Source organism: Etheostoma cragini, chromosome 22 (genome assembly GCF_013103735.1).
Source record: "Etheostoma cragini isolate CJK2018 chromosome 22, CSU_Ecrag_1.0, whole genome shotgun sequence".
Taxonomy (NCBI): domain Eukaryota; kingdom Metazoa; phylum Chordata; class Actinopteri; order Perciformes; family Percidae; genus Etheostoma; species Etheostoma cragini.
The window spans coordinates 12183352-12198138 of NC_048428.1; the positions used below are offsets into that span (position 1 = coordinate 12183352).

Genomic DNA, 14787 nt, shown 5'->3' on the forward strand with positions numbered 1-14787 from the left:
CCCTACTCTAGCATCTCAAACTTAAGTTCCTCTCTTCTCATCACACTTCCTGTATCTTCCTGTTTAGCCATGACTCTTGCACCCTTTTACTGGCTAATATCCCCTGATCCATTTTATAGAACATTTGTCTCCTTTTTTTAATTTTATTTTTTTAGATAAAACATGTCTACCATTCTCTCATCCCATCCCAGCCCTCTGTCCTAATCCCAGGGCCTCATATTGCTGTAGAGGGCTAAGCCTGAGCTTATACAGAAAGTCTCAGTATTCTCTCTCCTTAATGAAAAAAAATCTCAACTTTTTGTGCACTCTTCCTCTCTCCAAAGTCATCCATCTTTTTGGCATCAAAAACACACCAGCTTTAAAAGGACATACTCAATGAATAATCCAACATTTGTTTGTCTGTTTCCCTGTTGCAGGTAATGTTCACAGGAGAGAATATACCTGTCCACCCACATGTGTATAGTAACGGTCACATCTGTCTATCTATTCTAACGGAAGATTGGTCGCCAGCCCTCTCAGTGCAATCAGTTTGTCTTAGCATTATCAGCATGTTGTCCAGCTGCAAAGAAAAGGTAGGGGAACCTGTAGTGATGCTCGGAGGGGACAAATGTAGTCATTCCTGTATGATATTCGTGGTAAAAGTTAACTCTAAATGCCCTTTTCTTTTTTTCTGCAGAGACGACCGCCTGATAATTCCTTTTATGTTAGAACGTGTAACAAAAATCCAAAGAAGACAAAATGGTGGTATCACGGTGAGTATCTTCAACCTCAAACGGAGGATACGTGTAAAAGCAATTGCTTGTACAAGTGCCGCCATTTAAGTCAATTCTGTTTGCCTTCACAGATGATACATGCTAATGTACAAACTTTGTAAAAGTCACAGAAGAAAGTCCTACTGACATACGTTAAGCACTTTTTAATCATTCAGTCTTTGAACTCTGACCTTCGACTGGAACAATGGACACCATGCGCTGGAGGCTCGTACTGCATTCCCCCCCCCCCCCGCGGGCAGTTGGATGCATGTTTTAGGCGACTGTAAAATAAAGAATGAAAATAACGGAACGTTTTAGATGCACCCAAGATGGATAATGTTTGGCGAAAAAGTAGTAATGCATCGAGGAAGAAAGGTGGATTTGTGGTGAGATAATTATAATTCCTGTTTTAAGATTATTATTATTGTTACTTTTTTGTTTGTTCATGGGTGCATTTTAAAGTCCTTTTGTTGTGCAATAATAACTGATGGATGCATGCTTGGGCCTACAAAGAGATATCCAAATCTAAGCGTTTTCTGGAAGGGATGTGACCATCATTACCACAAAAAAATGCTTCATCTGTTTGTTTTTTTGTTTTGTTTTTATTATATGCACTGTGAAAATATCTCGTTCATAAAGGCACTATTAGTACGTTATTTCCAACTTGCAGTTGTACTGTAAGCAGTCCTCCACTTATATACCAGGTTAAAGGGTTTTAGTTTGTAACCACTGTAAGGATAAACAATTTTCTTCTTTATCTTCCAACTTGAGACCGGGTTGCCGCTCTTCCTGCCGCTGGACATTATGTCAGTACAGGTGGGAATCAAAGGGGAATATGACCACAGATCTCTCGGACAGCAGACGACCTCAGAGTAGGTCTCGTCGTAAAGTTGGGCTGAACTCGTGTAGTGTTCACTAGTCCAGCCTCGAAGATGCGCAGCAGCCTCGCTTCCATTTAAAGAATGTCTGTAAGAAAACATTGTTGCATGATTCATATTTATTTGTATACTTTCTTTTAATTTTATTTCATGCTTCAATCTTCTAAATCTTTGATTTTCAAATGAGTTCTTTTTTGTACTGTTTTTTCAACCAGCTGATACTTAGAGAGGGGTGGTTTTGATGGGTCAGTGTATTTGTTTTTATTTGTTATTTAAATTAAATCTTTGTTTCTGATCTCCAGAATGATAATGAATGACGAAAAGGAGAGTCTTAAAAGAAGCTGTAAAGCCGAGGCTTTTGTGATTCCCCCTGGTCAGAGTTTTGGCTCAGGTACTTTTTTCAATATAGAGATCCCCTCTAAAAAGATACCTATCAGATATTTTGAATTTACCTATATTTTCACCAGAAGAGACTGTTATGTTGTAAACTTATGACAGTGAAACTATTGTATATAAGTCTTTAAATTGTTTGATGGTGTGAAAGAAATTAGCAGAGGATGCATTTACTTTATAGCAGAATGATAATAGGAGTGCTTTATTTCATTGGAAGTTAGATTGCATCTTTTGCTAATTAGGATGTGTACAGCTGTCGGTACAAAAAACAAGTTGAGTAGTTTTACAGTGGGGGTGCATGCCGTTTTAAACCCTACTTTTCTTATTGGCATCAGACATTGTGACAACTTGTCAAGTCTTTCCATAACATGGGTAACGGTTTATGGGATGAATATTACATACCTCACCTCTTAGAGGTCTGCGTGGCTCTTTGTCATTTCAGACTGTAATCACTCCATTCCTAAAGAAATGTTTTATTGCCATCCAGTCAGAGATACTTGAATTTTCCATCTTGGGTTGTTTTTATTGCATTTGCGTTTCCAGGGTCTAGCAGTTTCTTGAATGAACTTGAGTGAATGTGATGATACTCTATACTGTAGAGGAGATTACCACAGCACACCGCTATTTAAAAAAAATATATTGATACCTTAAAGACATCTATTTAACCAATGATTTTTTTTGTTTTTATTAACTTCATCGTAATGGTCTAGTCTGCTGCCACTTTGCTGTGAGAACAAAAGACAATAGGCCTGACAAAGATTGTGTCAATGCAGTCACAACAGCATTTGTGTGGGAGACAGGAAGCCTTCACCCAGTGGGTAGTTGGATCAGAAGAGATTTGAAAAAGTTGAGTGAAAATACAAGGTTTTTGGATGTGACGTGTTTTTTTTTTCTTCTTTTCTTAGTTTTTTTCTTTTTTTTTCTTTCTTTTTAATGTGGTTTGAACTCTTAGCTTGCAGGTTGTTGTGAGTGATCAACACTAATGAGGGTGTGTTATTTATATTTGAAATTTTGTTCTGGGATGTGCAAGCTCCATGTAATAGGTGCCTGTTCATTTTCATAATCAATAATAAACGCAAAGATTCACTTTTATGGTTTGCACAATGTTTGAATATATAATGCTTCAGTTTTTTCTGCAAACTCTAAAAGCCTTTGATAGATTGTATGCTGATATGACTTAAAACTAAATACCACTCTAGAGGGAGTGTATGTGGGTATATAAGGATGATGACTGACAAAATCAGAAAATAGTACTGTGCCAAAAATACAGTAAATCAGACAAAGCAGAAAACAGTCTCAGAGTTGACAAGTCTATTCCAATGGAAATTATCAAATCTGTCAAGCAATATGCACTGCAACACACAACTTCTAATTTTAAGAATGTGTAGTTAAAGTGAAAATATGTAAACAAATCAACAAAAGCAGCACAATGCAAGAGTAACTGTAATGACATTCACATAGGAAAAAGACGTGTATGTAGATTACCTACAGCACCTGTCTGCTCACCATCAACCATGTGCAATTAGTCCAACATCAGTTAGTCTTTATGAACATTTAATGTTGTACAAGCTAAAATGTAGGTTATTTGATTTAGCACTATCTGTCACAAGCTATGACAAAGCTCACCACATTAACATTGGAAAAGGTGGGTTAGTGGCCCCATCTAGTGGTCACTTTACAATAGTACTCATGTTCAAATCTCGGATGATACTCAACCATTGACTTTAAATCACAGTCTATGTACAGAACCCATTTTCTAAGCCCCCTACCACACTTTGAAATAAAAGATTCCCCCTGGAAAGAATAACCACCTATCACCTTGGCACTAACTGGGTGTGGTGTTTTGCACCAAGAAGACCTTGGTGACACTGAGTCCAGACCTCGCCTCTTAAATCAAGACCAAGGTAAACCCCGGTCCAACGAGTGCCCTTGAGCAAATGCTGTAAAACCAATAGCCTGGACGTCTCTTCTGTAGGCGGTTATTAAAATCCTCTGAAAATACAAACAGCCCAGCTCTAAACTTCATTAATTTCACAATTAAAACTAATGAAAATGCTTTCCGTGAGAAATAATAGGCCAAGTATTTTTTTCTAACTTGACGTATAACCGTATAGCCGTATATCTCTTGTTTCTAAAAAAAATGTATTGTTATAAAAAATCAAATTATTCCATCAAACTATTCTGGCTAAATGCCGTGTGCAGAAAACAAGTTTGAAAAGGTTCAGGCTGGCTCCAAGGAGGCAAACCAGGACTAAACCATTAATTTTGCCGCGGGGGTGGCTGATTCATTCAAGATTCATCTGAAACTGTAATGATAGTACATTAGCATTATGCAATACTTAACTCTGACCACATAAGCAAAATACAATCTTTAAAAATTAAATATCAAAATATCCAGTCATTTGCTTCAAGTGGGACATATTTTAATGTTTTACCCAGACTAATAACATGGTATGTTCCCTTTTCCATCCAGTTCTCTTTAGTGTTTGCCAATGTCGGAGGTGTAACTGGGGTCTGGCCCTGGACAAAGGTAAAAAAAATAATACCCTGCAATATTTGCCCCTTTGTAGTCGTATATTCTCTGAGTTATTCGTCACGCTGTCGCCAGTCTGTATATTATGTTGCGGTGGACTGAAATCCCCCAGACTTTCGTGGAGGATGGGGCGGTATGGAGATGCTAGCAGGAGGGGTGCTCGGCCGATCAGCCATGATGAGCGTTAACCGGCTAAACTACCGTTACTGAACGTGGTTAGACAGTGTATATTCATCATGAGAAACCACAGAGACATTTTCATGACAGCATGCATGCTTGGCAAGTCTATCGGTTTGTTTTTAGGAGCTGACATTTACAGTATATACCGTTTTCGCGTTGGCAACGTTAGCTTCATGCTAAGCTGGACACAGTCGAAGCTCCAATGTAGGTTCTGCGGTTGCAGACAACCCTGTAGCTCTGTCAGTCAACCTTAACGTAACAACACCTCTATACTACTGCGTAGGACAACCATGCATTCCGGTTGCTATGCATGTGTGTTACTGTGAGAGTAAAAATAAAAACAAGAAAGGTTGTGACCCCGAGAAGCTCAGGGGCACGCAGGATGCAACAAATATCCAAACGGTTTGCATGTAATGAATTAAGGTCACATATCACAGTTAAAGTAGCTTTTTTAGTATCTGATATACTATAATACTTGTTTTATGAACATGCCACTTCTCTATTGTTTACCCCAGTCCAACCATTGCCCTCAATTGTGGACTTGGGTAACACACCTGTAATCATGGATTCAGGGGGAAGTCCATAAAAACCGTTTCAAATCTGAAAACCTGAATCTGAAAACTCTCTCCATTGACCAGTGTGACATCGCACATCTGTCTTCACTTAAACAATGTAATAAAGAAGATCTTTTTTTGTGACTTAATTCAGGCTAACAATTTAAAAGTGCCAGGTTCAAAGCCAGTGTCCAAGTGCGAGGCACAGTATTTCTCCACCCTGCAGGGGTTACGTTTTTGTGCCTGACCCTGTGCTCTGAACTCAGTGGGGATGGGAAAATAATTTCCCCTACTTCCCTCCAGTGCCTGCCACATATTAATGTGAACCAGTGGTGGAGCCATATTGGCAAGATGTTGTGATACAGTTTGTACCTTTCTTAATTTATTACATTTTACCAACTCTATCTTCATCTTTTATTGATTAAAAACACATGGTAGCATATCATGTTACTTATGTTGCATAGCCACAGGGTGTTGACCTGTGTGTAATTGCGTTCACCAAAATGTTACATGCATGCATAAAAAGATAAATAAGTCAATGTGTGTTTTGTTAACGTGTACCGGATTGTCGGACCCTCCCTTCATCTTAACCTGTGTCTACTCGATGTAGCTTTAGTCTCAAATGAAATGGGATTGGACGTCCATTGTCTTGTTCAGGCTGCTATCACAGGATTCTCTCCTTTTTCCGGAGAGCTTAGCAGCAGTAACATGAGCAAAGCTCCTTCAAATAAAGGTTCATTGTCTGGGTGTATTAGCTGCCAGTGGATCAGAATGTGAGATAGCCCTAGGGCTGCTCAGCTTGAAGTCTATTCTCAAGGCTTTGCCCACAGAAATCTGTCAAATGACAGTGAGCAACTCAAAATCATGCAACATCTGGTGTAGAACGATATAGAGCACACATGTAGACAAATGCATGCTTAATAAAGCACACTTTACTTTTTCACATCTTTTTTTTTACTCCCAGCACTAACCTTTTTTCGAATGATTTGATTACAGTATACAATGATTAGCATGTTTCTAAAAAAAAAACTAAAAGTTGTTATTTGTTATCTGTATTTCAGGAATAGAGCATGGCTCAAGTGAAAGTACAGACCTCAGCACCCCTGGCTGGTCCTGGCCTCTCCCCCGGAGTTCCCCCGACGGCCATGGCCAGCCCAGGATCCCTGGGTCTGCAGCCCTCCGTCAACGGCACAGGCCCGGCCCCCACACCCGCCTGCCCTGCTCCTGCAGTCGGATATGGGGACGCCCCTGTGTCTGCTACATCGCCAGGTATAACAGCAACAGAATAGTTCATTACTCATGACAATCCGTTTATTTCTAATGAATAATGAGCTATTTACATCTCATCAACATTTTTTTATTTTGAATTGCCACGGGCAATTTAGCATATCAGACATATAAATGCTACAAGATGAATGCAACAATCTATGAATATCCCATTTTAGTCGTGTTGTGTCACTATCAAAGAAATACAATATTCTATCAACACATAACTATTCATGTATATAGTTCTGTCTCTGGTTTTGTAACCATGTTGCTCAGTATACAATGTATTCTGCTCTATTTTAGGCCCGCCCCAGGAGAACATGGCAAACCCTAAAGAGAAAACTCCAATGTGTTTGGTGAATGAGTTAGCCCGTTTCAATAGGATCCAACCACAGTACAAGCTCCTCAATGAGAGAGGCCCTGCACATGCTAAGGTAAGGAATGGTGACATAACACAAAAGTTTAAAACTGTGTAGAAAAATGATGCTTGGGGATGATCTTTTAAAAAGTGTCAGGATTATGGTCATTTTTATTTTTATAAATAATAGTTTTTAAAGATTTGAGGAAGAAACTTAATGTATAGATAGCAACTGGAGGAGAGGTATAAAGCTAACAAACCCCAAAGGACAGTATGATTCTTCTTCATACTGTCACAGAGTCCTCTGGGGTTGTTAGTCTGGTGTTTGCAAATTATCTAAATAACTTCTTCTCTCGTTTTGAGTTTGCCTATAACTCTAAGAAGTGTGATGACCTGCTCCAGAGCAACTCACCCACAAACTAGAGCAGTGCTTTGGTTCTAAAGTAATTTGCCAGGGAAATTAACCCCTGTCGAGCCTCCAATGTCTAATGTCACAGTTGCTCTCGATCCCGTTCTTAAACCTTTCTACCACCGATGTTCTGCCGTTGGGATGTATACCCTCCTGTTTTTACCTCCTTATGAGTTTCTCCTAATGTCAGTAATTGATTTTTAATCTCACACCATCCCATTAGCATGGAAGACGTCAAACATTAAACCTCTTCCTTAAAAAAAATGACCTGAAGAGTTTTAATCATCTTAGGCCAATAGCGTTTACTTCTGTTGCTATTAGATCATTAGAAAACAATATGATTCAGCAAATAATAAGTACAGCACAAGACCCCTTTAGGTTTGCCTAAGAGCAAGGTTGTCGCCCTTGTGCACTCATCACCAAACACCTGGACAAACCTAATACATTCGCCAGAGGTCTTTTTCATGGACTTTTCATTTGCGTTTAACACAATCCAGCCTAATGTACTCCTGTTTAAAATGATCAAGTTAAAGCTCAACCTAAACCTCCTTTGCTGGTATAACTCCTTTCTTACAACCAGGGTATAGTTGGTTAATGTTAATATTACACTTTCCTCTCCTATTAGAATATCCTTTGGCGCACCTCAGGGCTGTATCATCTCACTCATATTGTTTACATTGTATACTGTGGGATGTGTGGTCCACTAGTTTATTTTGAAATACTCCGATGACTCTGTGCCCTTGTTGTCTTTGGCCTTTTTCCAGAATGTCAGGTGCTCCCCATGACAATTCATAATGTATCTGCATACAAATACCCTGGAGTCATGATAGATCACAATCTGTCAAGGACAACTCACATAGAGCATTTTTGCAAAAGATACAGCAGTACCTTTACTTTCTCTTTAGGCTTAGGTCCTTTGGAACCAGCTGCCGGGACTTCTTCAACAAATGTGACTGGTAACATTTACCTTTTCCAACGCACCTGCCCAAAAAAGAAGTGTGTAAAAGCGCTTTTTTGAATAGGTTTACAAAGTGAAAAAACCCCAAGTCCAGCCCAAAGTCCATCCCAAAGGGATGTACCATCTCCAACAGAAAACACTGTTCACAAACTGCTCCAAACAGCTCTATTGTAGTCCAGCGTTTACTTCTTTGACAAACGTGCGCCACTTTGCAGCACGTTATAATGCCCGCCTAGCTGCTAGCATGACACGTCCTCATACTCTGCTTCTGACTGGCTAGCAGTGTTAACCTACGTAGTGTCCATGTGCGCTTCCCAACCAAGATGGTACAGAAGTGTGATGCCTCATTCCATAGCTAAAACGGAGAGCTCAACACACTGGGTGAAAAGAGGAACTGCAGCAACATGCAGTACAACACAAATATGTTGTTTTTTGAAAATTAAACCATGTTAACCCATTTTGATATAACCTCTAAAAACAATTATGAACCTGAAAATGAGCTAAGTCTGAGGTCTTTAAGAGTCCCTTTGTTTAGACGTAACAGGCAAGAACTCTTTTATACATGAGTCTATCCTATTGCAGAACCAAAATTAGTGTGCTCCCAATTAAGATCTGGATGCGAGGATGTCATGAAACATGGCTGTTGATGTGTTTTTATCATTTGTACTATATGTGTAATTGTTGTCAAACGTTGTGTGTACTTTGATTTATTTTTTGAGCAGATAATAAACTGATAATAAAGTTGTATTGTGTCATAGTTAATGAACATCAGTGGGTGTTTTTTTAAATGATCAGTCAGTGAATTGTTTCACTGGTTTAACTTACTTTTAGTCAGAGGAAAAACAAGCTTATTAATGGCATTTCCTCATGTAATGATCCTTTTCATGAATTAATGTTGGTCCTGCATAATACAGTTCCTAGCATAGTAATTTCTCTCCCTCTGGGTGTCACTGTTCCAGATCTTTACAGTGCAGCTGACTCTTGGGGAGCAGCTGTGGGAGGCAGAGGGCACCAGCATTAAAAAGGCCCAGCACTCCACAGCCTCCAAAGCGCTGGATGAGAGTGTCCTACCCAGGCCAGTGCCCCGCTCCCCTAAAGTGGACATCAACAGCAACCCAGGTATTGCAACCACAACAAAATCCCATTGTACTAAAAATGTGTCTGTGAAGGATTACATTTAAACCCACTTTGTGTTACGTCCCGAATGGCTGATAATATACATGTACATAATAGATATTTTAAGTGAGGAAGAAGGAGTTGATAAAACGTACAAAGCAAGTTTTTCATCAGAAAGTGTAATTTTCCAACGGAAATATTTGGAGTAAACGGCAACAGCCCAGAGACTAATAAATGTCTAATTAATGTTTAATACTTTTAAGATACAATTACTTTGTCGGTGCAGATAACCACAGCAGCAGATGACAGATGCTGGCTGCAGCAGCCAGACAAAGATCTCAAGCATCACCACCACTTCCCATTTTTAGGGTCAGACTGTTTGGTTGTAATTTGTTCATCAGGACATTTAGCTAACATTTAGCTAATATATAGCTAATACTTTCACCCCTCTAACTGCTAGGAAAAAATGTATGTTGACTGTGTTTACATCTCACTAACACTATTCCAAATTAAACATAGAGCATACATTCTTTTCAGTAGTGCCAACTACTGTTTGAGAGTGTGAGAATGGTAAAATAAGTAAACTATGGAATTGCATATTAGTTGTCACTTACTGTATGTTTGCATAACTGACATTGGTCAGAAACTGCTATAAAATATGACAAGGTAGGTATAGAGTGGTAGGAGGGACATCTTTTTCTTTTTTCCTCCTCTTTATGAAGTGAAGTGGCAGAGGTAGTTCAGATTGTTGCTGCGTTGGTCATTGCTTGTGCTATTAATCCGTGGACATGGGTCCAGAAAACACCAGCTCGCCTGGAGCTTGTGAGAGAATGAACATTTTTAGTGTAGTTGCAATACTTTATTCTCCTCTGACCTCTCTGTATCATGCATCGATTCCAATAGTAGATGATGATGCAGAGAGAAAAAAACTTTTGCTAAAGGTATAAAATGCTGTTGTGAATGGTTAAAACTGTTTTCATTTCAATGCCGTGTTGTGGTTTGAAAACTGTTTATTGTTCATTTCAGTCTGCATTAATACCACCACCAGTGATTAACTCCATATTTAGTTAAATCTAAACAGTTCCTTTATGGTTGCATTAGCACCCTCTACTGTTCATGTTTTTCTAGAGCCAAGTGTGGTGAAATGGGGTACATCCATTTGAATGGAGGGGAGGCTCAAAAGTCACGTCAGAGAGCAGCATTTTGCTTTGGGACGTCACTGATTTCCATGTGTCATCGTAAAGAGGGCAGAAGTGAAGGGGATGGAACGTGGTGAAGCATTTGTGTCACGCTTTTCCGCCTCCATTATGGAAATAATGTTTCAGTATTTGATATTTTTACCTGTCAGATTTTGGCTTTCAGGTGTAGCTCTCAAGCCACTGGATAGATTAAATAACCCATAATGTTTAGAACAAATTTCCATGCAGACCATCTCAATAAAGCCTAAGTCCAGGCTTATGTTTGATCGCTTGCCAAAATAATACCACAAGCCCCTTTTACCTCCCCTGCCGTCTGTGGCATTTTAGTAGTGAAAGACCTCATAGCCAGCTCTCAATGGGATAAAGAAATCCCAGTGATAGGTTATGCAACATCAGCTCTTGGGATTAGAAGTGCACGCATCATACAGAGTCAGACAGGCAGGAAAGTTCCAGAGTTTTTAGGTAGCATACACACATCCTCATATTTTATCATATGTTAGGGTACAACTGTATAAGGCAGGTGGTGCTCCTGTGTTATTAATTGTTAGTCTAAAAACTGAATTTGGAGCTTCAGAGACAAGCCTTTTCTACAATGTTTTTACAAGTTGTATTAGCTGACGTCAGAAAATGTTAGACATTATTTTCAGAACACTTTAAAAAACATAATTTCCTTGGTTTAAATCTTTCATATTTACTCTCAGGCAGTATAACACCCACAGTGGAGCTGAATGGTCTGGCCATGAAGAGAGGAGAGCCAGCTATCTACAGGCCTTTGGATCCCAAGCCTATGCCCAACTACAGAGCTAACTACAACTTCAGAGGGATGATCAACCAAAGGTGAGCTCCCAAAACGCAACTCCCCCTGCTGCCTGAACTATTGACCATCTCAGTACCAAACCTATGTAGTGACACTTTATGTCAATAAAGTCAACAATCGGGGTCAGGTATCATGATGAGCTATTCCAAAGTGAAATCCAATCAAGTGTAATTTTGTCAGCTCATTCTTAAAACTAGTCCCTGTCCTACATAATTTATGTATGTGTTTCCTACAGCTACATGTAGCTATGACTGCAGGCTAAGGGTGTGTAAAGCAGCACTTTCTGCCGTGAATAATCACATTGAAGGCCTCTCAACCAAAAACTATACAATCGCCCAAGTTTCCGCCGGAATTTGATCATCTGCAACCAATATTACAGGTTTACTTCGTATTACGGTAGCATATAGCTTCATGTTACAGTGGAGGTGATGTAAACGCTGCAGTAACATGCCTGGAGCACATGACCATAAAAAGAGATCTAGCACAAACTGACGTCCGTTCAAGCAGAGAAACTGAAAGCTGCGGTTTTTGCTCATAGGGATTACTTTTATGTAAATTTACCCCATTATATAAAGATTTTGCCTCATTTAATATGAACATTTGACAGTGTAACAGTATTTATAAGCCAGATTATAAGGAAACACACAATAAGTCCACTTTAAATTGAGATTTATATAACAAAACTTGCACTTCAGTTGTTCACATTCATTCCGATGCTTTAGCAAAGTCGCCTGTACTGTGTGACCACCTATTTTGGAGTGCAACGCGGAAACTATAAATTAAGCTTTAGAGGGGACAGTCAATTGTCTTGTTCACATTACTGCCACACACCATGTGGCTGTGTCTAATGGAAGCACTGTTTTCCCCCATCCACATTTTAAAAAAAGTCTAATTTTTTCTGAATTTATCCACTTTGGAAAAAGCTTCATTTTTGGAATGGATAGGTGGCTAAAGCACAGGGGATTGTCTCTTTGATCCCACTGGCTCAGATGTGTGGCAGGCATGGCCCTCCACTCCATATGTTTTCTAAACTGATGAATGCGGTGCCCTCCTGGGATCCCTTTGCACTCAGTCTTTGTCAGCTTTCTTTCTTCCCTTCGTTTTCTTTTGCTGTACTGGAGCCATCCAGCAATTTCCAAAACTCCATAAAAATGCCACAGAGGTCCAATTAATGATCCCCTCTCCGTCAGTTAAGGAATGTTATTTAGAATGTGTTTGACTTGCCTCACAAGAAATCCTGTGATACTCTCAGTTAAAAAAGGGCAGGATAACACTTTTTAAGTGTAGTAGTAGACAGCATCAAGAAATGTATCAACCAATGTGGGTAGGAAACATGAGAAATTGCTACAGCTATTTTTAAAAGGCAAGGCATAAATGTGTTTTTTTGGAGTGTCATCTTGATATAAATATTTTACCAGAGTAGTTTATGGTGTTATTAATGTTCTAAATATTAGGATATTATTTTAAATACAGAGGCAAAGTAGCATTAATTGTGCATACAGTTTACAGAAGCTGAGTAATGAGGCTCCAGAGCACACACTGTTCCTGAGAACACAGCACTTCATAAAAGCATTTCATACAGCCAGTGTGCAATTCTAGGTTTGTATTCTTGTCCTTTCCAAGAAACATTATGATTCCCTCCAGATGGCAGTGTTTCCTTATTAAAAAAAAAAAAATCCTATAGCACTGCTTTTCGTAAGGTGATCAAGCACCATTTTGTAACAGGCAAGGTAGGATTGTGGTGATTTCAAAAAGGCTTTCATAAGTATAGTTCTGTGGAGTAAAATCTGTTGTATTTACGTGCAAAAGCTTTGTTTATTAATGCACAAAACACAGAAAATCCATAACAGAGAAGCAAACATGTCTGTTTTGCTTGTTGCATAAACTTTGGCTTGTTGAAGTCCTATAGTAAGGTGTTCTGATGCCAGTTGTGTGTGTGATTTTTCTTTTCTTTTTTCAAATGTGGATACGTTGCCAGAAGAAGTAACTGAGTAACTGAGTCTAGTCAGCAGACAGTTTGGCATCTGGCTCACATTTTCCACTATTTGATCCATGCAGGAACAAACGGGGTGAAAGATAAATGTCTGTGTGGTAGAGGAGTAAATCTGTTTTGCAGCATCTGTCTGTCAACGTCATATGTCAGAGGGATGCGTTTCTAAAAGACAGGCTGTATCGGTTCCTCATGGTCTGTTTTGTTTTCCTATGCTGTTTTGTAAGGAAGAGCGAAGGGTGAGGGGATGTGTGTGTCCGAAACATAAAGGAAAGCACAGGGGTATATATTATCCCAAGGTCACTTATGTTTTCATAAGGTCTCTTTCTTTCTGTGTAGTCGAGCCCTGGATTAATGAAAGCAAGACCTTCTGAATATGAATTCTCTTCATCAGATGACTGACTATGTGGTGGATTGACAGGCCACATCCCAATCAGTCACCTTAATGATGCTGTAGGGAAACGAAGGTTTCCATATGCCCATGTCCTTACCTATTATGATGAATAAGGGTGATCCCGAGTCATGTTGATGGAAGATCTTACCATTAAGAGGGCAGCCTGGCTCTGATCCATCAGCGCTCTAATCACCACCAAGACCAGTATTGATTCATTCAGAAAGTGCCCTGATGCGAAAATATGGCGATAATATGAATTGTGCATTTATCAGCGTCTTAATGAATCTTATTTATGGTGAAGGGCCTGCGCACGATTTCTTACCATCCAAGTCCACCTTTAAATCTGTGATTCATCTCTGTTATCCTGTAGTACATAACCACCATTGCATTGGGTCCTTATTGTTCATTCTCAAATACTGAGCATACATGTTTTTCAGCTTTTTAAATCAGTGACTGAGCTGCTGTGAAACGTTATATGGAAAGTCAGCCCAAAATGAATCACATAAATGACAGAATCAGGAAAATATTTTTGTTATCAAGAAATGTGGTTACATCAACCTTTTTGGTGAACAATCCCTAACTACCCTGTTATCATTGGAACACCTGATTCCAATGACTCATACCGGGCTCCTCCATTCTAGCCACAGCACTCCCAACTTTCCTCCCGCTGCTCTGATCCCAGGGGGACGGGGGCGCCTGCATCCTGCATTTAGTCAGAGTTAAGGACTTTCCCTGTTAGAGCAGAGCAAAGCAGTCAGAAGTCGCCCACCTCCTCCCAGTCCTCATTTGTTTATGGCAGTAACATTATGACAGCTGGAAGAACAGTGGGCTGAATGAGTGGGGATGCTTTGCTCTGTGACATTTCCTCCTGTGACAATGATGATGAGATACTGAGCTGGCCGTTACTGCTTTCTCTGTCAGAAACAGAGGGAGAGTGAGTCACCTGTGCTGCACAGGCATCAGTACCTACAGCAGGGCTATTCAATTACA

General features: G+C 39.6%; 2 protein-coding genes across 2 annotated transcripts in view; both read left to right on the forward strand.

The window, feature by feature from the left end:
• The window catches only part of flj11011l (probable ubiquitin-conjugating enzyme E2 W-B), a 9202-nt gene extending 6086 nt beyond the window's left edge, over nt 1-3116 (forward strand). The window contains exons 4-6 of the mRNA XM_034862171.1: nt 417-572; nt 677-752; nt 845-3116. Coding sequence (XP_034718062.1) covers nt 417-572; nt 677-752; nt 845-858 — 246 coding nt within the window. The 3' untranslated portion in view covers nt 859-3116. The remainder of the gene's footprint in view (nt 1-416; nt 573-676; nt 753-844) is intronic.
• Nucleotides 3117-4327: 1211 nt separating this feature from the next.
• The window catches only part of stau2 (staufen double-stranded RNA binding protein 2), a 97767-nt gene continuing 87307 nt past the window's right edge, over nt 4328-14787 (forward strand). The window contains exons 1-5 of the mRNA XM_034861749.1: nt 4328-4553; nt 6352-6559; nt 6860-6990; nt 9241-9400; nt 11298-11433. Of these exons, the coding sequence (XP_034717640.1) occupies nt 6361-6559; nt 6860-6990; nt 9241-9400; nt 11298-11433 (626 nt within the window). The 5' untranslated portion in view covers nt 4328-4553; nt 6352-6360. The remainder of the gene's footprint in view (nt 4554-6351; nt 6560-6859; nt 6991-9240; nt 9401-11297; nt 11434-14787) is intronic.